A 22,720-nucleotide genomic window follows, 5' to 3' on the forward strand; every position below is an offset into this window, starting at 1 on the left:
TAGGTTGATTCCCTCTTCTTTGTGGCAGCCCCTGAGATATTGGAACACTGCTATCATGTCACCCCTGCCTTTTCATCAGACTAGACATACCCAGTTCCTGCAACCATTCTTCATATGTTTTAGCCTCCAGTCCCCTGCTTTATGACTGTCACAGCTTAAGATTAAGGCTGCATTAGAATCTGGTATCAAGGACTTCCTGTGCTTAATACCTCCAGGAGGTCCTCCTAAGACGTCTTATCTTAGTTGACCTCCTCCAGTTTCTCACTATCCTTTGTAAAATGCTAGGGCCAGAACTAGATTAAATGTTATAAGTACAGTATGAACAACCCTGAACCAAAAGTCCTTCTTTCTTTTGAGTTTAATGCACGTAATCCTGACCACATTTCTATTGCTAAATGATACATTTCTTAAGTCAGTTTTGACCCATTTTATGACATTTCTGGCCACTGTTGTTAAGTGAATCACTGCAGTTGTTAAGTTAGTAACACGGTTCTTAAGTGAATCTGGCCTCTGCTTGTCAAAAGGTTGTGAGGGAAGACCCCCTCTCCTAGAAGAATGAAATATTTTGAGAAATATAAAAAGGCAGAATATTTCCCTGGATAATAAATGGAGAGCAGCTCCCATCTTTCTTAATAGTCCTTAGTAGATGTCAGCACTTAAGCGATAAAGAGATGCTAGCTCTACTCATAAGCAAATTCCCTACAGCAAGGTCTGAACAAGGGTAGGATTAGCCCTCACCCACAAAAGGAATTACCCAACAAGCCCCTTCAACCAAGTTTAGCTCAGACAAACTCCTAGGATTTGTACATAGCCCCGTGGGAGTATGACAACAGTCAATAGAATACATGTTCTTGCATAGGAACAGGAAGCTCAAGTGCAAAGCCCAAGAGAAGGTATAAATAGCCCCAACTCTCAACTCCACGTGGTCAGCTACCTAGAATCACACGTATTTGGTGGTTCTGCTTCATCATTAAACCATCTTTCCAATCAGCCTCCATGTTTCCAGTGTCTTTCTCCCTGATTGGAATGAATCAGATGGATATTTCTTCCAACAGTTGTCCCAACCCTGGGACACTGCAACTGTCACAAATACAGTTGCCAAGCATCTGAATTTTGATCACGTGACCATGGGAATGTGGCAATGGTCATAACTCAGTTTTTCCAGGGCTGATGTAACTTCAAACGGTCATAAGGTGAGGATTGCCTGTATTATTCTTCTGCTAGGATTGCACTACCTCAAGTTCAGCTTGGGATCTACAAAACAAATACATCCATCCCGCTTCTTCTGCTCCCAGCATAACCCTCCCTTCCCCAATCCTATTAATTCTGCTTTGATATGTCTGGGTTGAAATGAAATCCCACAATTCCAGCTTGCCATGATCACCCAAAATTTCGTTTCTACCCTGTAAGATCAATCAATCAAACGTTTATTGTCAATGCACAACATGCATACAATGAAACTAAAAATTAAGACGTCTCCCATCTCCTGCAAACATGCGTGTGTTGCCAATTTGAGACTTGTAGGGAGCCTCTGCAATTTCTTGAGGCCATTGAAAAGTGTAGGAAGACACACAGCCCAGATTAAAATATTCTTTATTCTTAATATTAAAAAGAGACAGAATATTATATTTCTCCAAAGGAGAAATGGAGAAACATACTCTTAAAGGTAGAAAGCTATCCCAGTCTTCCTGCTAGAGGAAACAGTTTCCAGCAGATGCCTGAAATAGCAATATTTTTAAAAATCCTATCAAGTTAACCAAGGAAGGGGTGTAGGTTATCCACTGCAAATTTTATTATTTTTTTACACATTCAAACTGCCAGTTTTTTAAAAAAATGACACAAGAGTATTCACAAGAAGGGAGTGCAGAATAGAGTAGAGTAGGAAAGGGAATAGAATAGAAAACGGAATAAAAAAGCAAAGAATAGGGTAGGGTAGGGTAGGGTAGGGTAGGGTAGAGTAGAGTAGAATAGAATAGAATAGAATAGAATAGAATAGAATAGAATAGAATAGAATAGAATAGAATAGAATAGAAGTGGAGTGGAGTGGAGTGGAGTAGAACAGAACAGAACAGAACAGAACAGAATAAACTTTATTGTCACTTTGAATGTACACTAATTAGCATACATTAATGCATGCAAAAAGGGGGAGGGGTGTAGTGGTACCCCACCTGCCCCCCCATCCTGATTTTCCTCTGAATACTTCCTCTTTGTAAGGACAGCAATCGAAGCTGTTTCCTTTCAGGTCAGGGGTTTCAAAGATAGAAAAACCTTTTTTAAAAAAGACGCTGGCAAGCAGAAGCAGCATCATTTGAAGGGTTTTAACAGCAATAATTCCACGTGCAGCAGAGTGGCGCAGCGGAAGCGTGCTGGGCCCATAACCCAGAGGTCGATGGATCGAAACCATCCTCTGCTAATAGTTTTTTTTTCCGCCTCCCCATCCTTAGATCCAGATTTTTTTAAAATTATGTTGTTACTTTGTTTTGCAACTCTTTCCGGATTTCTGAATACTCCATCATCAAAAGGATGAAGTCACCTGCTTGTAAAACATCACTGGAGCCGATAATTGCAGCGAGGGCCGTTTATTCTGCGATCTGTCCTGGCAAAAAGTGTGCTTTGCTTTTTAAAAGTACCTTTTCTTTGATGTTGGTGGCCGCTATTTAAAAAGAGAGGAAACGGTTACTATTTAAAAAGCAAAGCAAAAGCGCAGTATACGCCCAACGTGGGGCTCGAACCCACGACCCTGAGATTAAGAGTCTCATGCTCTACCGACTGAGCTAGCCGGGCGGTTCAGAAGCAGAACTGTTTACGTTTCTTTACTCCGCACGATAATAGCCATGCATTAGTCAGTGCATTGCAATGAGAAGCCAATCAGTTATCATCTTTTTCTCACACTATTTGCAGCCAAATTGCAAAGCCTGCAGAAGATCCCAATGTATCCTTACCGTCCCTGTCCTATTAATTCTTTTTATTTTTCTTATATGTATCCATTTCATGTATTCATAACTATATTTATACTTATACCTATTATCTTGTAAGCGATTGACAAATCAAATAAATAAATATGAGCGCGCGCGCGCGTGTGTGTGTGTGTCCCAGCAACCTCTTCCTACCTCTTCCCCCAAATCCAAAACCTGCAAAAACCCCTTTAGAAGACTCGAGGAAAATGCGACCTGTATCCTGCAATTTTCCGCCCAGCGAAATATTTTATTTCATTTTTTTGAACATGAACCTAAAATAGACTCTTTTCTCCCCTTCCATGGAAAAAAAAAATTGCCCTCTCTGAGGATCGAACTCAGGACCTTCAGATTATGAGACTGACGCGCTGCCTACTGCGCTAAGAAGGCACATAGAATAAAGTAGCGATATCTTTGAACTAGAAGATAGGTTCCATTTTCAAGCAAGAGCTAACTAGGTTAAATCGCTTTCGGAAGTGTGCCTTTCCTTAGATCCTCTGCATTGGTGGCCTTTATTTCTCAGTCTTTCCACTCACAAATGACTTTTAATTGATTTATACTTTAAAGGTTTGGAAGTTCCTGTCCTTTACTGTTTTGTCTGCAGCCTAGAGGCGGTATTGTTGTTATAATGGAGACAACTACAGAAGTCTGTTTTTGAAAAATCAGGGGCAAAGAGAAATTGAAGGGATGGAATTAGGAGTCAATCCAAGACTGTGATGCAAAAGACCCAGGCTCAAATTATCTTACTTTGAACCCAGTGTGCAAAGACCTAACGCTCTGGAAAAGATTCTAATGCAGGGGAAAGTGGAAGAAAAGAGAAAAAGGGAAGAGGAGGGATGGAAGGAAAGAGAAGAGGACAGCCAGTAGCCACATCAATATTAATGAATTTAGAATAATATAACTTTATTAACACTTTGATACACTGACATTCATTAAAATGAAATCTCATTGCATATAGCTCCCAAAAGGTCTCCACCTCCATTATACACTACATAAACATGACTAAATAAATAAATACAAAACTATGCATATACCCAAATATATTATATGACATGGAGAAACAACAGTCTACAATGCACTGTTGACAGATTTGAAAGAACAAATTAAAGTCAGTTTGTTTTACATAAAATCCATGAGGCGTTCTTTAGGAGTTGAAAACAACTTGGTGGCACATATGTTCTTTATTGAATTTGCCACCTATCTCATTTCAAAAAGACTCCGTAGCTATATAACTTATCAAATAACAAAGAAATAATTTTAAAATGTCAATCAAAAGAAAAGTCCACCACACCTTGGGAGACTTGGCCCGGTTGTGTCCCAACCTGACCTACCTCACAGGGCTGTTGGCAGCACGAGAAATAGAGGAGTGCTACTTATCCTGTGTCAGGCTCTTAGCTTTAAAACAATGCCTTTAGCCAAATCAATCCAAATAAAATAGGCAGCAAGCTAAGGTAGCAATATCTGAGTTTGCAGAAGTCCCCTTAAATATAATACGATTCAATAAGGAAAGAAAAGCAATAAAAATAACATTTTTGGTTCAAATCCTGGCCAGATTAGCCCACAGGGATCTGTGTACTACTTTTTTTCAACTCCAGCAACTTTAAGATGAAAGGATTTCAACTCCCAAAATTTCCCAGCCATCTATCTGCCTGGGAACGAGTCCACGCATGTTAAAACTGCTGAACTTTTTTTTAAAGCTGCCTTCCTTTTTTAAATTGTGTATCACCCCAAAATATTTTCAAAATGCTTGATCAAAGAGGAATTTAAACCGATCCATGTTTTTTCCCCCTTCATGCACGGACGCAAAGGCTTCTTTCTCCTTCCAGCCCCGGGTTAAATTCCCCCCTTTTCAAAATTCCCGCGTTTGCAAACGACTGGCTCACGTTCCTGCTGGACGGAAGCTAATCGCTTCCTCCTTTGAGTTGGCGCGAAATTTAGGATTTTGAAACAAGGGGCGGAAAGCAAAGCTCCTTCTTGGAAAGTTTTAACAGTAGTCGGCCAGCGCTTTTCCATTTTCAAAGAAAGTGAAAGCTTACGCTTTTTCATAAAAATGTGATCGTCGAAAAGGCGCGACCAGACTTCCGATTGGTTGGAAAAGTTGTATCCACGGGGCTTTTTTAACATTTATAAAAGTTTAAGGCCACTTTGAAACATTTAAATAGTATCAATCTCTCTAGATACTTTATATTATAGTATCAATCTCTCTAGATACTTACCTAAGTGGGGCGAATTGGCTCGAAAGCGCGTTTTACACGCCTTCAAACTCGTTAACCTCGCTTTGACAATGATTATGAGTTGTGTTCACACATCTTTGGGATGTTTTTTAAGGCTTTAATAATGTAATCCGTCCTTCAGATTGCAACAAAATATGGAACCACGTATTAAACAGAAATTAAGAGCTGCTAAATTTAATGAAGTGGGCAAATACCAACTGCTAAACTTCTGGGCAATCTAGTTATATGTGAATAAGGCCCCTCAATTTTATTGCCAGAGAAAACCAGAGCTCGATTTTTAATTCTACCACCCACCCACCCAAAAATGTTCTCCCCAGCTCTTAAAAAAGCTGGGTGAGTAGCTCTTAAAATAAAATCGCTTTTATACAGATCATGTAACCTTTAATGCTTTTGTGGAGGAAATTAAAACAGCACAGCAAAGAATGTTCTTTCTGCAGCTAACTCAGAAAGCTCAAACTGCCCAAGGAGCTGCTGATGCAGTTCTACAGAGGAATTATTGAGTCTATCATCTGCACCTCTATAACTGTCTGGTTTGGTTCTGCAACCCAACAGGACAGACACAGACTTCAGAGGATAATTAGGACTGCAGAAAAAACAATTACTACCAACCTGCCTTCAATTGAGGACTTGTATATACAGTCAGAGGGCTGTGAAAATATTTAGACGCCTCACATCCCAGACATAAACTGTTTCCTCCTTCCCTCAAAACGAGGCTATAGAGCACTGCACATCAGAACAACTAGACACAAGGAGTTTTTTCCCCAAATGCCATCATTCTGCTAAACAAATAATTCCCTCAACACTGTTCATTCAACTATTTACAAAGTGCACGCTACTATTATTGTTAATCTTCTCATCACTCCTTATCGCCCATCCCCTCCCACTTGTATGACTAACTTTGTCACTTGTATCCTTATGATTTATATTGACTGTTTCCTAGTATGATTTGATTGCTTATTGTACCTTATGACTATTAAGTGTTATACCTTATGATTCTTGACTCTTGATGAATGTATCTTTTATGTACATGGAGCATTTGCACAAAGACAAATTGTTTGTGTAATCACTTGGTCAATAAAGCCTGCCTTGCCTTCCTTCCTTCCTTCCCTCCCTCCCTCCTTCCCAAAAGGATCTTGGGATACTGTTTCACTTAGCAACGTTGACCCAAGCTCTTTCCAGGAAAAGGTGGGTGGCTCTTAAAAGAGCCTTTGGGTGTCATTCTTAGCAGCCGAGGGAGCAAGCAGGCGGGCGGGCTCTACTTCCCTTTGGCCTTGTGGCTCTCGGTCTTCTTAGGCAGCAGGACGGCCTGGATGTTGGGCAAGACGCCTCCCTGAGCGATGGTCACTTTGCCCAGCAGTTTGTTCAGCTCCTCGTCGTTGCGGATGGCCAGCTGCAGGTGGCGCGGGATGATACGCGTCTTCTTGTTGTCCCGGGCCGCGTTGCCCGCCAGCTCCAGGATTTCGGCCGTCAGGTACTCCAGCACGGCAGCCAGGTAGACGGGCGCCCCGGCTCCGACTCTCTCCGCGTAGTTGCCCTTGCGAAGCAGCCGATGCACACGGCCCACGGGGAACTGGAGCCCGGCGCGGGAAGAGCGAGTCTTGGCCTTAGCTCTGGCTTTGCCTCCTTGCTTGCCACGTCCAGACATCCCGATTCAATAGATTGAACCTAGAAGAATAGTTTAATAAATGAACTCTGAAATCGCCGAATGAAAAACCCGCCTCGTCCTGCCCTTTATATACTTTTTCAAGGTCTAGCGAGTGCTACTTTTGATTGGGCCGCTTGAATCTCCGTCGTCCAATGACGTTGGTCTCCCCGGACTAACCAATCACAAAGAGACTACTGTTAAACCACCCAATGGGGGGGGGGGAGAGCGGCGCTCAGCGGTCGACCGTGTTTGTAAAACCCAACATCCCGAAAAAGTTTTTTTTCCCAGTCAAAAAGCGAATATTAGCCAATAATAAGGAGAGCGTGTTAGACTTCATTTGCATAGAAATCCCTATAAGTAGAAGGCTGACTGATGAATAAAGTTCAGATTGCTTTTTTTTTCAGTTGTGCTGTAGTGTAACTTGGACAAAGGATGCCTGAACCAGCTAAATCCGCTCCTGTGCCTAAGAAGGGCTCCAAGAAAGCCATCACCAAGACTCAGAAAAAAGGAGATAAGAAGCGCAAGAAGAGCCGCAAGGAGAGCTACTCTATCTACGTCTACAAGGTGCTGAAGCAGGTCCACCCTGACACTGGCATCTCCTCCAAGGCCATGAGCATCATGAATTCCTTTGTCAACGACATCTTCGAGCGCATTGCGGCCGAGGCTTCCCGTCTGGCCCACTACAACAAGCGCTCCACCATCACCTCCCGGGAGATCCAGACGGCTGTGCGTCTCCTTCTGCCGGGAGAGTTGGCCAAACATGCCGTTTCTGAGGGTACCAAGGCTGTCACCAAATACACCAGCTCCAAGTAAAGCTGCTTTCCCAGAGCAAACACCCAAAGGCTCTTTTAAGAGCCACCCACTTAGGCAAAGGAAGAGCTGCTGTTATTAGCATCTGTCTAATGCACAGGCCTTCAAACTTCACAGCTTTAAGACTCCTCCAGTCATGTTAGCTCAGGAATTCTGGGAGTTGAAAACCACAAGTCTTAAACTTGCCAAGTTTGAAGACCCCTGATCTAGTCTAATGTAAAGCTATGAGCAATTCACTAGCCCTTCAAATTCACTAGACCTTGTCTCCTGAATCCTTAATTTAGGCCACATTGTATATGTATGGTTTTGTCAGTTGCACAATGGCAGATAGGAAAGCATTCCAGAGGGTTAACATCATTGCCCAGAGGATCATTGGTTGCCCTCCCTCCTCTTTGGAAGAGCTTTATAGCTCCTGCTGCCTTTTCAAAACATTCTTAAAGATCTGCTTCATCCAGGGCACCCTTCTTTTTAAACTATTACCATCTGGCAGATGGTACAAGATAATAAAAATGAGGATAAATAGGCTGAAAAACAGCTATCCCAGAGCAGTAACTATATTGAGTCTACTGGATAGTGCTATATGAATGCAATATTGGGTTTTCAATTCAATTGCATAGAATGTGAAGGATGTGTGTTTTATTTTATTATAGTTTTATTATTTATTATGTATACTGAAGATGGCATTTGATTTTGTTGTACACGGTGCAATGAAAATATTAAATAAAATCTAAATCTAAACATTGGTGATTCTTAGGCATCCCAACCCAGTCATGTTTATCCCAAAGGTGGCTTTTTCAAAAGGCAGCTGAACTTCCTTTGTTTTCCTTGACATTTTGTTGTTTACAATAGTATACAGGTCCTCGGTGGAAGGCAGGTTGGTAAGCAGGTTACAATGATTTCCATTAAAGGGGCTTTTTTTCACAACTGTGGTCAATGTTTCTTGCTTAGACTGAAACTCTCAGCAGCTATCAGTAGGAAACATGCTTCCTATGTATTTATTTGAGCTTTGGCTTTGTGGCACCCAATGCAAAGCAGGTGACATGTATATGTAAAGTTTGGGGCTTAAAAGAGATATTAAATAAAGTGTAAGAAAGTGGAAAAATATTTGTACTCTCTCTAGGCAAGGGTCTTCAAACTTAGCACGTTTAAGACTTTTGGACTTCAATTCCCAGAATTTCTGAACTAACATGACTGGAGGAGGAATTCTGGGAGTTGAAGTCCACAAGTCTTAAAGCTGTCAAGTTTGAAAACCCCTGCTCTAGGGAAAGTGGTTTTACTGCGACTCGAATTCAGGACCTTCGACCGGAGAAAACTGTCGCGCTGCCTGCTGCCTAAAAACACGAATTTTAAACTTTGGAACCTTGTTTTGCAAGCCACCTTTTATAACCAATTTTCAATTTCTTTAGTAGACTTTTTTTACTGTTCTTTTTACTGTTCTTTTCTACTTTTTCCTTTGCATTACATTACACTGGGTTACATTGCGTCGCACATTTTCATGGTATTTTCTGCTAGCATGGGAAGAATTGCATGAAACTTCGGTTTCCGAAAAATTTGCCGGAAAAACAGCGCATCACAACGCGTTGTTTAAAATTCTTCTTTCTTTTCTTAAAAAATCTTCTTGGCCCGTACGGGGATCGAACCCGCGACCTTGGCGTTATTAGCACCACGCTCTAACCAACTGAGCTAACCGGCCACCTATTAAAAGAAGTGGTTTAGCCTCTTAATGAATCCAATCGAGTCGAATTATAATTCTAAATGAAAGGTTTTTAGTGTTTTATGAGTTCACTTGTTTTAATATAATCCTAAATATTATTTGACAATCCTCCGTTGTTAAATTCGGATTCCTTGGACCCTCTGATTTTTATCAAAGATTTTCTTAGCCACTTTTCATCATTGTTGCTATAGCACTTTTTAAAACACAAGCCTTTAGTATTTTTTTAAATTAAATTTTATTCATTGTCAAATTAATATTTGGTTACCTAAACACTGAAGGCTGTGCAAAGTGATTTTTTTTAAAAATGTAAAACTCCAATGAAATAACCCAGTTAAAACTGATCCCTAAAATGAGTAAGAATTTTAAGTAGAAACTGAATACTGAAACCTTTTATTGTTGCAAGAGAAGATCCTTTTCCATATACAGAGATATTCCATATAAAACAACAGAGCTTTGATGGTGGTGTTGTAGGAGCCTATCCCCACCCTGGATTAAAATATTCTTTATTCTTAATATTAAAAAAGGCAGGATAGAAATAGAGAAAACAGGTTCTTAAAGGCATGAAGCAACCCCAGTCTTTCTTAATAGCCTCTAGCAGCTGCCTGAAGTCTTTTGAGATGGAGATTTTGTGCCCATTAAGAAAAGGCCAATCTATTCATGAACAAAACACCTTCAACTCCAGCGGATGGGATGAAGAAGGAAAGGATTTGGCATTTAGGACCTAATAGGATTAGCCCATTAGTAAAATGGTAAAAAACACAAAGCTCTCAGACATTGCACCTCCTCCCCAGGAGCATCTCAGAACCCTATGGACTCATCAAACCTATTTGTCATCTGTCCCAGAACTGCATGCTGTTGTTGGTTCTGCTCATCAATACAACCTTCTTTCCAATCAGCCTATATTTCATTTCCAGCGTCTTTCTCCCAGCTTGGAACTGGAACTGGATTTTTCTTGCCATGGTGTCATCTCCCACAAAGGACCTCTCCTGATGATCTAAACCAGTGTTTAGATGTCTGGATAAAGATTTGGCCGGTGTGTCAAGGACTACCTGGAAAAAGGAAGTTGTTTAGAGCAGAGGTCTCCAAACTTGGCAACTTTAAGACTCGTGGACTTCAACTCCCAGAATCCCTCAGCCAGCTATGGAATTCTGGGAGTTGAAGTCCACAAGTCTTAAAGTTGCCAAGTTTGGGGACCCCTGGTTTAGAGGGTGGTCTCCCTCTCAGGTCAGGCAACTTATCAGAAAGTTATCTGAAGTTCTCCATTTTCATCCCCAATAAAAACCAAGGAAGACTGGATAGATTGCTCCTGTTTCTCATTGTCTCTTTTAGGAACGTCCTATTTTATTTTGAGGGTCAAGCTGAAGGTTCTCTAAAGTGGTTCTTGGCTTGAGTCTTCTGCTTTGAATCTCACCACCTTTTGCTCCTTCTGGCTCATGGATGACCAGAGACCTTTAGAGATAATCAGTTCGGCTCTTGTTGCCTAGAAGATCCTTGGGGACCAAGTCACCTATTTATTGTGTTCACTGGATTTTTTTTTAATACCACTCTGATCACAAGACTCCAGGAAGGGGACTAACCAAGTGAAAAAGGACTAGGGGAGATAGGATAGCAGTGTTCCAAGATTTCCAATAAAGATGAGGAGGTCAGCCTATTCTCCAAACCACCTGAAGGCAGGACATTGTGGGAAGCACTCTACCTCGCCAAAGAATGAAATATTCTGGGGAACTATTAAGAGGCAGAATATTATATTTCCCCAAAGCAAAAATGGAGAAACATGTTCTTAGAGGCAGAAAGCAGCCCCCAGTCTTTCTTAATAGCCCACAGCACGTAAGGAGATAAAGAGCTTATTGAAAAAGTTAGCCAACTATCTAGACGGCTCCATTCATAAGCAAACCAAATACCACCTGCAATCAGGACAGGATATTTTGAAACCCCTTACACAGCAATTTCGACAGCTAATGAAAGCAAGAATTAGAGCAAGCAGCCCCTCACTCAAAAATTCTAACCTAGGACATAGCCATAATAGGATTAACCTACCACCATCAACAAACAGAATTTTTCTTTCCAATCAGCCTCCATGTTATTTCCAGTGTCTTTCTCCCAGCTCGGAACTGAACTAGATGGATTTTTTTCTTCCAACAACAAGAAGCAACAGGTGGAAACTAATCAAGGAGAAAACTAGTCTAGAAAGGAGGAGAAATTTCCCAACCATGAGAAGAATTAACCCGTGGAACAACTTGCCTGCAGAAATTGTGGGTGCTCCATCACTGGAGGTTTTCCAGAAGAGATTCCACAGCCATTCATTTGTCTGCAATATCGTAGGGTCTCCTGCTTGAGCAGAGGGTTAGACTAGAGGACCTCCAAGGTCCCTTCCAAACTCTGTTATTCTGACTTGAAGAAATAAACGGAGCAGGCAGACTTTGCTCGAATTAAAACCGATGGAAGAGATTATTTGGTGATGTTTGGCCATCAAAATAAGGGCATTTTTTTAAATGACTTTTTTTTCAAAACATCTATGCATTTCTTTGAGCAGAAATCAACATCCGGACTTCAAAAAACAAACTGTCATCTGCACAAACAGCCTTTCACAACCCTTAGAGCCATCCTGCCATGGCAAAACTTCATCAGCTCCTTATGGTTATTGTTACTCTTTTCCTCGTTTTTATGGTTTTTGCGATCTTTAAGGTTATTTAATGCACTGTTTGGTTTTTTTTGTTTGGTTTTTTATGAATCATTTGGATCAGAAAATTCAAGAACAGAAAATTGAAAAAGTCTATATGGAATATTTCCTTCTAGTTCTATCCCCTTAAAAAAAAGCAGGGGAAAAAATGCATTAGGATATTGAATTACACTACAGGAGTCCAGAAAACAATCTTCATTAAGAGCCCGGATAGCTCAGTCGGTAGAGCATCAGACTTTTAATCTGAGGGTCCAGGGTTCAAGTCCCTGTTCGGGCGGGTAGTTTTTTTTTTTCTTTATCATAAAATGTTGGCTTTTCCCTTTATCTTGGTTAGCTTTTCCAGCCTCTGCAGCGAAGACTCTCGAATCCCGAACGAATAATCCAATTTATTATAAAATGTCCACCTTTTTAAAAAAATCAAGTTAGTGCTGCGGGAGACTCCGCTTTTTTCCATCTGCAACCCAGAAGCCTCGCACTACAATTCCCATCCTCCTCCACCACCTTAACCCCAGCTAGCTTTCTCTCGCTCCTGCGCCCCGAATTGCACCCACGCAAATCAAGGTTTTTCGTGAAACAGCAATTAAAGACAATTCTCTGTAATCCTGAATTAGCGGGCTTCAATGCTCAGAAGTCAGGGTGATTAACAGATATGATTTTTCATCAGCGTTCGTTTCCCGTGTTTTCTGGAATCCAAGCGAGGGGGGGGGAGGCGAGTTACAAAAGTTTTTAAAAGGATGTAAAAGGCCGCTAGCTTGTAATTCAACTTTATTTCCCTTTCGAGAAGAGGATTGGGGGAAATCACAAATTAGCAGAGGATGGTTTCGATCCATCGACCTCTGGGTTATGGGCCCAGCACGCTTCCGCTGCGCCACTCTGCTTTCTGTAAAAGTGGCTTTCTTATGTCTTTAAAAGGCAAGTGTCTATATTATTTGGTTAAAGTATTCATTAAAATTGCATTTGTACTGCCTACTGAAAAGTCTACTGAACAAAAAGCATTTCTCATAACCTGTGAAAGTATTATGCTTCAGGTTTTTCTAGCACATTGCTCACATGAGCTTGCAAGCTTTTATGGTCGTCTTTTATACTTATTCTTGACTTATATATGACTTCTAATTTTTTGGTATTTGTTGTTTCTGGTGTTTACTGCTTCCTTCAAGTTATAATAAACATTATTTTTGAAATACAAAAATAAAAAATAAAAAAGGCAAGCCTCTGCTTCTCAATGTATACCCATTACACTCAGTTTGGTGTGTTAATATTATAAAGCAGGGGTCTCCAAATTTGGCCGATTTGAGGCTTGTGGTCTTCAACTCACAGAATTCCCCAGCCAACAATTCTGGGAGTCAGCTTGGGGAATTCTGGGAATTGAAGTCCACAAGTCTTAAAGTTCCCAATGTTGAAGACTCGTTATGCAGACTTTGAGGAGGAATTACTCCAACCCCTGACAAAGGCCATGAAGGAAATTAAAGGGGCAGAGGAAATATCATTACAGGTAGTCCTCGACTTATGACCACATGTCAGAGTGCACACAGCTTTACTACATGAGACAACCCAGTAGCAATAACAGCCAACAAAGATTTGTAATAAATAGTGTTTTTATCTACAAAAAGAATATATACCATACATACATGTATTATAGGCAGAGGTTAAACAAGCAGCAATTACATCAGGGAGGAACACAGTGCGTGCGAGAGAGAGATGCCCTCATAGGGCCTCTTCTTATTATATAGGCTCTTAAAGGGATATTAGCCAAAAACCTTGCTGACTCATTCCCATCATTACATAATTGCAGCAGCTGGTCATCTCTTAAATCACTACCCAGACACCACAATTGAGCCCGAGATTGCTGTTGTTAAGTGAGACAATTGAGTTTCACCCCATTTTATGTGAATGTCTGCAGTTATTCAGTTAGTAACCCAGTGGTTAAGTGAATCTGGCTGCCCCCATTGACTTTGCTTGTCAGAAGGTCGCAAAAGGGGATCACATGACCCCCAGGACAGTGAAACCATCATAAATACGAGTCAGTTGCCAAGCAACCGTAGGGATGCTGCAACAGTTCTAAGTGTGAAAAACAGCCATAAGTTATTTTTTTTTCATTGTTAACTTCGGTCACTAAACAAACGGTTGTAAGTCAAGGGCCATAAATGGGGAGGGGCATATTATGAATCTCATTCAGAAATACCAAAACCAAGTGTCTCTTGAACATAGCAACTTTAAGATATGCGAACTTCAGCTCCCACATTAAATATTTTGGTTAAATATTAAGTTAAATATGAAATACTTCAGTTAAATATTTACTTAATGGGGAGAAGGTCATTGGGTGTTGGCAGATTAGATTTATCAGTTTGCCTCTCTTTTCTTGGACTTCCCTATCGCTTCATCAGCCGCCCTAATTATTTCTTGTTTAATTTTCAAATAATTGGTTTCAGTGTTTGTTTTTAACTTTATAATATTATATCGTTCCTTACTGAGGGTTCATGTACAGCCTTTCTTAATCAAGAAGCTAAGATCATTTTGGGAAGAAATGGAAAGATATGGATTGTACACTGTTGTGGACTAATTGCTTGTTGGCATGAAATGTCTCAACATGTTTTCCAAATTGGTCAGTCGAACGTTATTACAGGTAGTCTTTGACTTACAACCATTCGCTTAGTGACTGGTCGAAGTTACAATAGCAGTGAAAAAAATGACATGACAGTTTGTCACACTTAGCACGAATGAATGGTCTCCAATGGTCACATGATCAAAATTGAGAAGCTTGGCAACCGGCATGTATTTATGACGGTTGCAATGTCCCGGGATCATATGATCACTTTTTGCAACCTCCTGACAAGCAAAGTCAAAGGGGAAGCAGGATTCACTTGAACAACCATATTACCAGTACTAACTGAACAATTCCAATGATTCACTTAACAACTGTGGCAAGAAAGGCCATAAAATGGGACAAAACTCAAGTGCCTTAACAATAGAAATTTTGGGCTCAACTGTGCTCGTAAATCAAAGACTTACTTAATGATGGGAAGGTCATTCTGTTCTGGTGTCAGCAAATTAGATTTATCTGTTTCCCTCCCTTTTCTTGGACTTCCCTATCATTTCATCAGCTGCCCTAATTGTTTGTTTTATTTTCAAATAATTGGTTTTAATCTTTGCCTTTTTGCTTGATCGTTTTATTTCTTTTCTTACAAAGGATTCATATATAGTCATTTTAAAACAAGATGGTAAGATCATTTTAAGAATGCATAGGAAAAATATGTAAATATTGATTCAACGCTAGTGTGCACTAACTATGCCTTGGCATGAAATGTCTCTCCAAATATTTTCAAAATTAGTCAATCAAGTGTCATTATAATGAACGTTAGTAAAGTATCAGTTAACACCCCGAAACGATATTCTCATCCATCCTCCAACATTTAAGACTCAGATACATTTTTTCAGAATACAGATACTCCTTGATTTATGACTGCAATTGAGCCTGGAATTAATCAAGTGACAATGCCTGATTTTACAACCATTTTTGTGATGGTCATTAAACAAACGCAGTGGTAGTAAAACAAATCCATTGTCTGCAATGGATGGGGGATTTTTTTTTTTTTGCCAGAAACCAGAAGTAAACACCAAGTTTTCAGCAAAATACATTGTATATCACAGTTACATGATCGCAGGACACTGCAAACAGCCATAAAATTGGGCCAATTACTGAACGCCAAAAATGTAGTCACATGATCACAGCAGGAAAGGGTGGGACGTGACTGTCAGCATTTCGAATCTTGGTTGTAAGTGCATGTAGTCCTCTACTTACGACAACCGAGCTCAACATTTTGATCGCTAAGCAAAATGGTTGCGACTTTTGCCCCATTTTATGGCCTTTCCTGCCACAGTGAAGTGATTCACTGCAGTTTTTGATAACATGGTTGCTAAGTGAATCTGGCTTCCCTGTTAACATTGCCTGTAAAGTCACAAAAGGGGATCACATGACCTCATGACATCGCAATCGTCATAAATATGAGCCAGTTGCTAAGTGTCCAAATTTTTTTTTTTTAATAAAGTTTTATTTGGGTTTTCACACATACAAAATACAAGTAAAACATCTTTTTTGAAAATAGCATGGTCCCGGTTGAACTTCTTTATACAGACACAAAACTCAATTTCATGCTCCTTTTTGTATTCTATTCCATATCTTATACTATTTTACATTTTCTATATAGTTTTTCCCCTCTTTTAATTTTCTCAATTTTATTTTGATTATCTCATCTCAATTCAAATCATTATATTTATACTTTTGTCTGTTCTGTTTCAATTTCATATTATCTTTTCTCATTAAACAATTTTTTTGGGGGAGTTGTTTTTCCCAATCTTAAACTTTCCATTCTCTTTCCCCCTTTCCTTTTTTCCCCCATCTAAGATTACTTGTTCATTAAAGATGGCTTTTTCTTTGTCGCAATCTTCTTGTTCTGCAGGCATTTCTTGTTGTTTCTCATAATTCCAAATCTCCAAATCTCTAGTTATATCTTATTTCTTTTTCGACTTTCTCTTCCTGGGGTTTTTGTTGCAATATTTCAGTTAGAATGTATCTTTTGGAAGTCTTGTTGAGATTTTGCTATAAGTTCTTTTTTAATTCCAGGCAGTCTCCTCCCTTCCAGATCCTGCCCTTTTATTTTTTTTCTCTCCTTTCCTGTTTTCAAAAGCTTTTAATTATCCAGAAATCTTTATTATCCCTTTGACTTTTTATTTTCAGCATTAAATGCCTATTGATGTCAAAGTGGATTTTTTCCAATTTCTTGCTTAAGTCTCTTAGCTGTCAGTATAGGAAAAGGAGAAAACCAAATCTTTTCCTTTTCTCTCTCCTTTTGCAGCTTAAAAATCTTCTTAGGGAACAATGTTATTGTTTTTTAATAGTTTCAATTCCAGGGTACCTTATTTGTTGCTTTTGCTGTTTGACCAAAACTTTCTCTTCTTATCTTCCTCCTGCACATTTTTTTCCGGTCGAGTTCTTCTTTGTGGTGGCCATTTCTGACCACCACTGCAACCGCCTTTGGGAAAGGGAGTAATGGCCAGCTGGGGAGGAGAGATGCGGCTCTCCTCAACCCTGCAGGCAGTCTCCCCCCTCTTCACCACCTCTAAGGGGTGGCTTAGCCCCGAAACCAGCCGGCTCGGGGCGCTCCAGCGGCGAGCACGGATCGAAGCCTCGCAGAGACGAGGTTTGGGTCTGTCGCTGAAGAAGCTCAAACCGGAAGCCCCCTAAGTGTCCAAATTTTGATCATGTGCTGCAACAGTCATAAGTGTGAAAAACGGTCATAAAACATGTTTTTAGTGCTGTTATAACTTTGAACAGTCACTAAATGAATGGTGGTAAGTTGACAATTATCTATAACCCTGGACAGATTCATTGTATCTTTGATCACTAACCGAACAGTCGCTAAGTCTAGGACTCTACAATATCTTCATTGACGATGAGGGAATAGAAGGGGAACTTACCAAATTTGCAGATGATACTAAGCTGGCAGGAATAGCTAACACCCAAGAAGATAGGCTCAAGATCCAGATGGATCTTGACAGACTAGAGCACTGGGCTGTATCTAACAAAATGAAACTCAATGTAGAAAAAAGTAAAGTCCTACACTTAGGCAAGAAAAACCAAAAGTACACATATAGACTGGGTAAAACTAGGCTCAATAGCAGTAACTGTGAGAGGGATCTTGGAGTGTTAGTGGACAACCAGCTAAATATGAGCCAGCAGTGTGCAGCAGCAGTCTAGTGAAGGACCAGGGGAGACATGATAGCAGTGTTCCAATATTTGAGGGGCTGCCACAGAGAGGAGGAGGTCAAGCTATTTTCTAAAGTGCCTGTAGGCCAGACAGGAATAATGGATGGAAACTGAACAAGGAGAGATTTAACCTGGAAATAAGGAGAAACTGTCTGACAGTGAGAACAATCAACCAATGGAACAGAAGTTGCCTTCGGAAGTTGTGGGAGCATCATCACTTGAAACTTTCAAGAAGAGACTAGACTGACATTTGTCAGAAATGGTGTAGGGTCTTCCACTTGGGTGGGGGGTTGGACTAGATAATCTACAAGGTCCCTTCCAACTCTGATTATCTGTTATCTGACCAGTAGTTTGATACATATCCAGTCATAGCAGCTTAACTGATACAAGTGCATAGACCACATTTTATTAATTTTGAAGAGATGCCATTCAGGCGCATACAGGCAGCCCCCCTTTATAAAGTTATGAGTGTCATCAGTACAGATGTTAAACATTATTTCAATTCATTTTTATGTAATAAAAGTAGAAAGCAAAACAATTAGCTCTACAACTCCTGCTCTGCTGTCTCATTGGGGAGATTGTCCTGGGAAAAGTGGAAAACACTAGCATTGGTGGTTATACAATCCCCATAAAGTCATCCCAAGTCTTTGTAATTGTTGAATTAAAGCAAGCAGGCACACCTGTATTAGGCAGCAGCGACGTACAGGTAAGTCTTGAGTGGTGCAGTTAACAACTCTCACAAAATGGTCGCATTGTTTGAAAATATCAAAGTGGTACTTTTAGGAAAAATGGGGCAATTGGTTCCAGCTCACCAGAAACAAGGAATGAAAAAAACTTGACATAATTTTTTTATATGTTTACCAACAAAAAATTACAAGGATAAAAAGATTTCACTTACAATTTATTTTGATGGTTAACAAAGGCAGTTTGTTACACATCGACAGCAAAATAAAAATAATAACAATTCCATCGTAGTTTCAGGGCATTGCAATATCCCATCCTATTTTAGCATTGCTATGACCATGTTTATTTATTTTTATCCCACCTTTATAATTTTTACAAATAACTCAAGCGGGTGAATACATCCAATACTCCTTCCTCCTCCTGTTTTCCCTACAAAGGGACTGGCCCAAAGTCACCCACCAGGCTTTCATAGCCAAGATGGAACTAGAGCCTCAACCTGGGGCTTCATCTACTAGAACAAAGTGGCTTTTGCTTATGCCCACCATACATTATGGCGGTCTACATTTTGGCACTCTCACCAGCTGATCTCAAGACCGGAAGTGGTATTCAGCAGGTTCTGACCAGTTCTGGAGAACCAGTAGCGGAAATTTTGAGTAGTTCAGAGAACTGGCAAATATCACCTCTGACTGGCTCCGCCCCCATCTATTCTCTGCCTCTTGAGTCCCAGCTGATCGGCTGGGTCTTCTTTGGTTGCCCTGCACAGGAGAATGGAGCTGGAAAGCAGGTTAGTGGGGTGGGGAGGGAATGAGATTTTGAAATAACCTTCCCCCAGGAGCGGGGTGGGAATGGAGATTTTGCAATATCCTTCCCCTGCCAGACCTACCAAGCCATGCCCACAGAACTGTAGTAAAAAAAAAATTTGAATCCCACCATTGCTCAAGACCCAACCTTTTACAGGTAATCCTCGACTTATGACCGTAACCGATCCCAACATTTCTGTTGCTGAGACTATTGTAAAGGGAGTTTGGCCCCATTTTTATGACATTTCTTGCCAGAGTTGTTAACTGAATCAGTGCAGTTGTGAGTAACACGGTGGTAAAGGGAATCCGGCTTCCCCCATTGACTTTGCTTGTCCGAAGGTCGCAAAAGGGGATCGCGGGACCTGCAACTGTCATAAATATGAATCTATTGGCAAGCATCCATAACCAAGAGGGTGAAACTACGGTCGTGTGAAAAACCGTCACAAGTGAGTTTTTAAAGCACCGTTTTAATTTCAAACCATCGCTAAACAAATTGTTATAAGTCAAGGTCTACAAACAAACTACACCACAAGCACAAAACCATCCTTCCAGTATCCTTTTTTGAAAAAAAAAATACAATATACCATCCCCGGAAGCCACCAAAATAAGAACTTCCCCACCAGAAAATGTCTCTCATGACGATTCCTTGTAATCGGAAAGCTGCGCCAAGCATTTGCACTGATCTTCCAGAATGCCTCGGAAGACTTCATAGCGATGGTTGAGGCCCTTCCGGCTGTGGATGTGGTGTGTTGTACCCAGAGCCCCATGAGAGGACGGAGCTCCATAAAACACCCGCTGGATGCGGGAGTGTACCAGTGCCATGGCACACATCATGCACGGTTCCCGAGTTAAGTACATGTCATACCCGGTGCAGATGTACGGGAGGCCATCCTCAAGAGAAGGAGGCGGCTGGGAAGTGTTGTCCACAGGAAGGAAAGTGCAAGCAGGATAATCATTGAAGCTGTAAGTTCCCCCTCCGTGGCTGTGGGCCACCAAGTCAATGCAGACCATCGCGGCATGGAGAAGTGGGTTGGAGCCCTCTCTACAGTCATGACCAACTGCCAGGACTCGGCTGGTGGCCGGGTCCACCACCACAGCTCCTACGGGCTCCATAGCCTGTCTCGCTCCTTGCTGGGCTGCTTGGATGGCCAACTCCATGTAACCCTGCATGCTATTCTTTTCCAGGGGGGAGAAAAGACAGCCTTTCAGAGCTTGGCTGATCCGCTTGTTCTCATGGAAGGAGACAGGCCAGTGCGACGCAGCTTCCTCATACTGGGGACGAGTCAGAGGTGCGCAGGCCGGCACATGGACCAAGAAAGGTTTTCCCAAGCCGCAGAGATCTACTTCGCCACTGGGAAAGAGTTCAGCGAGAGATCGCAAGCCAGACTGCTCTCCACTGAGGCCTGCAAGACACAAGATCATCTCCAGGGGGTGGGGGCTGCCTGCAGAGAGACAAGTCCGGATACGTTTCAAATGAGGGTAGTCACTCAATGGGTAGATAGCAGAGACTTCTTTCATCAGTCGACAGGTCTCTTTCTTATCCACGACAGGAGCGGCATAGACGGGCATGAGCGTGACGTCCTGAGATTCTTGCTCCGAAAGTACAGGCAGCACTTCCCAAGTGGAGGCACCCACGGGCTCCGCTGTCTTCCGTCGCTTGATATCGGGCTCCATCAAGCATCCTTGTCACATTCTCTGGGAATTGAAGAGATTAATATATTAACAGAGTTGGAAGGGATGTTTTAGGTCATTTAGTCCAATCCCCCATTCAAACAGACCCTAAACCAAGGGTCTTCAAACTTGGCAAGTTGAAGACTTGTGGACTTCAACTCCCAGAATTCCTGAACTAACATGACTGGAGGAGGAATTCCAAGAGTTCAAGTCCACAAGTCTTAAAACTGTCAAGTTTGAAGACCTCTGCCATAAACCATTTCTGACAGATGGCAGTCCAGTCTCTTCTTGAAAGCTTCCAGTGAGGAAGCTCCCACAACTTCCGAAGGCAAGCTGTTCCATCGGTTGATTGTTCTCACAGTCAGAAAATTTCTCCTTATTTCCAGGTTAAATCTCTCCTTGTTCAGTTTCCATCCATTATTCCTTGTCTGGCCTATATGCACTTTAGAAAATAGCTTGACCCCCTCCTCTCTGTGGCAGCCATTCAAACATTAGAGCACTGAGATGATCCAAAATTAAATGCAGAATGATAGTTAAAGCACTAGTCATGTTGTTCACCTTCCCTCCCATCTTCTCCTTCCTTCCCAAAATGTTAAAAAAGAAAAAAATTCTAAACATTATGCCAGTTTTAAAGAAATAAGGCAAGGCCTTGTCCACAGCTTACCACTGACTGCAACAAACTTCAGATCTGGCTCCAAGATATGTAGACAGACATAAATGTACCCACCATTTTAATTTTTTTTAAATTATTTGTTTAATTTGCCATCTAGCTCACTGTGAGGCTGAATGTACATTTTTAAATTTAAAACAAACACAATATTTTGGGCAGTTCCAGAAAGCTGCCATGTGATCCCAGGGGAAAGATGGAGTTGTTTTAAAGAGTTGCAAAGGAGAGGTAAGCTCATGCACTGTGAACTATATTTTCCCATTCCTTCCCAAACATTTCACAACTTAAAAAGTACAGAACCTTCATTGTTGTTAACATTCCAGTAGTGACACAATGGCCTTCCAACCCTTTGGCTCATTAACTGACAACTCCAAGAACTAGTTTTTTTTTTATTTATATTGTTTAAAAAGAGGAAAATGTCAACCTTAAAAGAGCTGCCCGTCTTATTTATTTTATTTTATTTTTTACAACTGCACAAGGTTAAGAATGATCTCTAGTAGCTCCTGATCCGTTTTTGATTACATGCCTAGCTTTCAATGGGAGAGTATGGAAGAGAGGACGACAGAGGCACTCTGCACAGGCTCAGGAACTATATTCTGCATCAAGTGCTTTTCCTCGTTCCTCTGCTTCCGCTAGAAATAATAAGGCACCCTTAAAATTATTATTATTATTGGCTACTAATTACAATAATGCATATGGTAATTTCCCTTCCTCCAGTTTGCAAAAAACCCTGCAAATAACTGCCCCTCCCCACCAATCCAGGAATTCTACTTTTTTTTCGCATCACGTGATTGAAAAAAAGCTCTCACCTCGTTTCGAATTCTGCAAATTTTCCCCGCGAAGAAGCACCGCCTTTTGACTCTCCGCCGTGCCTGCCCTAACTCTGATTGGCCAGGGAAGTTCTACGGTTCTCCAAGAAGAGGGCGGTGATTGGTTATCAGGCTCTACTCTTCCATTCCTATCCTCCCTTCCTTCTTTCCTTTGGACGCCTGTTGGATGCCGACGAGAGTGAATGGTCATTCCTAGAGCGGCCCTATCACACTCGAATAAAAGAGACACGACCAGCGTGCCGGAACCGGTCAGAGACCAAATACGGA

At 41.2% G+C, this 22,720-nt stretch overlaps 3 protein-coding genes and 6 non-coding genes across 9 annotated transcripts; 3 read left to right on the plus strand and 6 right to left on the minus strand.

The window, feature by feature from the left end:
* Nucleotides 1-2,341: 2,341 nt before the first annotated feature.
* On the plus strand, nucleotides 2,342-2,413 carry TRNAM-CAU (transfer RNA methionine (anticodon CAU)). Its single transcript has one exon. It is a non-coding gene; the product is annotated as a tRNA-Met (tRNA).
* Nucleotides 2,414-2,711: 298 nt separating this feature from the next.
* Nucleotides 2,712-2,784, minus strand: TRNAK-CUU (transfer RNA lysine (anticodon CUU)). Its single transcript has one exon. It is a non-coding gene; the product is annotated as a tRNA-Lys (tRNA).
* Nucleotides 2,785-3,271: 487 nt separating this feature from the next.
* On the minus strand, nucleotides 3,272-3,344 carry TRNAM-CAU (transfer RNA methionine (anticodon CAU)). Its single transcript has one exon. It is a non-coding gene; the product is annotated as a tRNA-Met (tRNA).
* Nucleotides 3,345-5,918: 2,574 nt separating this feature from the next.
* Nucleotides 5,919-6,873, minus strand: LOC113429544 (histone H2A type 2-C-like). Its single transcript, XM_026692047.2, has one exon. It carries the CDS (start codon nucleotides 6,831-6,833, stop codon nucleotides 6,444-6,446), a length of 390 nt encoding a protein of 129 aa, XP_026547832.1. The 5' UTR covers nucleotides 6,834-6,873; the 3' UTR covers nucleotides 5,919-6,443.
* A 375-nt stretch (nucleotides 6,874-7,248) lies between these two features.
* LOC113429545 (histone H2B 7-like) lies at nucleotides 7,249-7,646 on the plus strand. The gene has a single exon (XM_026692048.2). The coding sequence runs from the start codon at nucleotides 7,266-7,268 to the stop codon at nucleotides 7,644-7,646; it is 381 nt and encodes a 126-aa protein (XP_026547833.1). The 5' UTR covers nucleotides 7,249-7,265.
* A 1,616-nt stretch (nucleotides 7,647-9,262) lies between these two features.
* TRNAI-AAU (transfer RNA isoleucine (anticodon AAU)) lies at nucleotides 9,263-9,336 on the minus strand. Its single transcript has one exon. It is a non-coding gene; the product is annotated as a tRNA-Ile (tRNA).
* Nucleotides 9,337-12,241: 2,905 nt separating this feature from the next.
* Nucleotides 12,242-12,314, plus strand: TRNAK-UUU (transfer RNA lysine (anticodon UUU)). The gene has a single exon. It is a non-coding gene; the product is annotated as a tRNA-Lys (tRNA).
* A 529-nt stretch (nucleotides 12,315-12,843) lies between these two features.
* Nucleotides 12,844-12,915, minus strand: TRNAM-CAU (transfer RNA methionine (anticodon CAU)). Its single transcript has one exon. It is a non-coding gene; the product is annotated as a tRNA-Met (tRNA).
* Nucleotides 12,916-18,685: 5,770 nt separating this feature from the next.
* Nucleotides 18,686-22,682, minus strand: ADAT3 (adenosine deaminase tRNA specific 3). The gene is made up of 2 exons (XM_026683923.2): nucleotides 22,433-22,682; nucleotides 18,686-20,980 (listed from the first exon to the last, which is right to left on the minus strand). The coding sequence occupies exon 2, from the start codon at nucleotides 20,957-20,959 to the stop codon at nucleotides 19,919-19,921; it is 1,041 nt and encodes a 346-aa protein (XP_026539708.1). The 5' UTR covers nucleotides 20,960-20,980; nucleotides 22,433-22,682; the 3' UTR covers nucleotides 18,686-19,918.
* Between the last annotated feature and the right edge of the window lie 38 nt (nucleotides 22,683-22,720).

Source organism: Notechis scutatus, chromosome Z (assembly GCF_049901735.1).
Source record: "Notechis scutatus isolate UNSWTSFEM ecotype Mainland chromosome Z, rNotScu1.2, whole genome shotgun sequence".
Classification (NCBI taxonomy): domain Eukaryota; kingdom Metazoa; phylum Chordata; class Lepidosauria; order Squamata; family Elapidae; genus Notechis; species Notechis scutatus.

Coding starts and splice junctions, on each gene's coding strand:
- LOC113429544 (XM_026692047.2), bottom strand. CDS start 6,833: ATGTCTGGACGTGGCAAGCAAGGAGGCAAAGCCAGAGCTAAGGCCAAG.
- ADAT3 (XM_026683923.2), bottom strand. CDS start 20,959: ATGGAGCCCGATATCAAGCGACGGAAGACAGCGGAGCCCGTGGGTGCC.
- LOC113429545 (XM_026692048.2), top strand. CDS start 7,266: ATGCCTGAACCAGCTAAATCCGCTCCTGTGCCTAAGAAGGGCTCCAAG.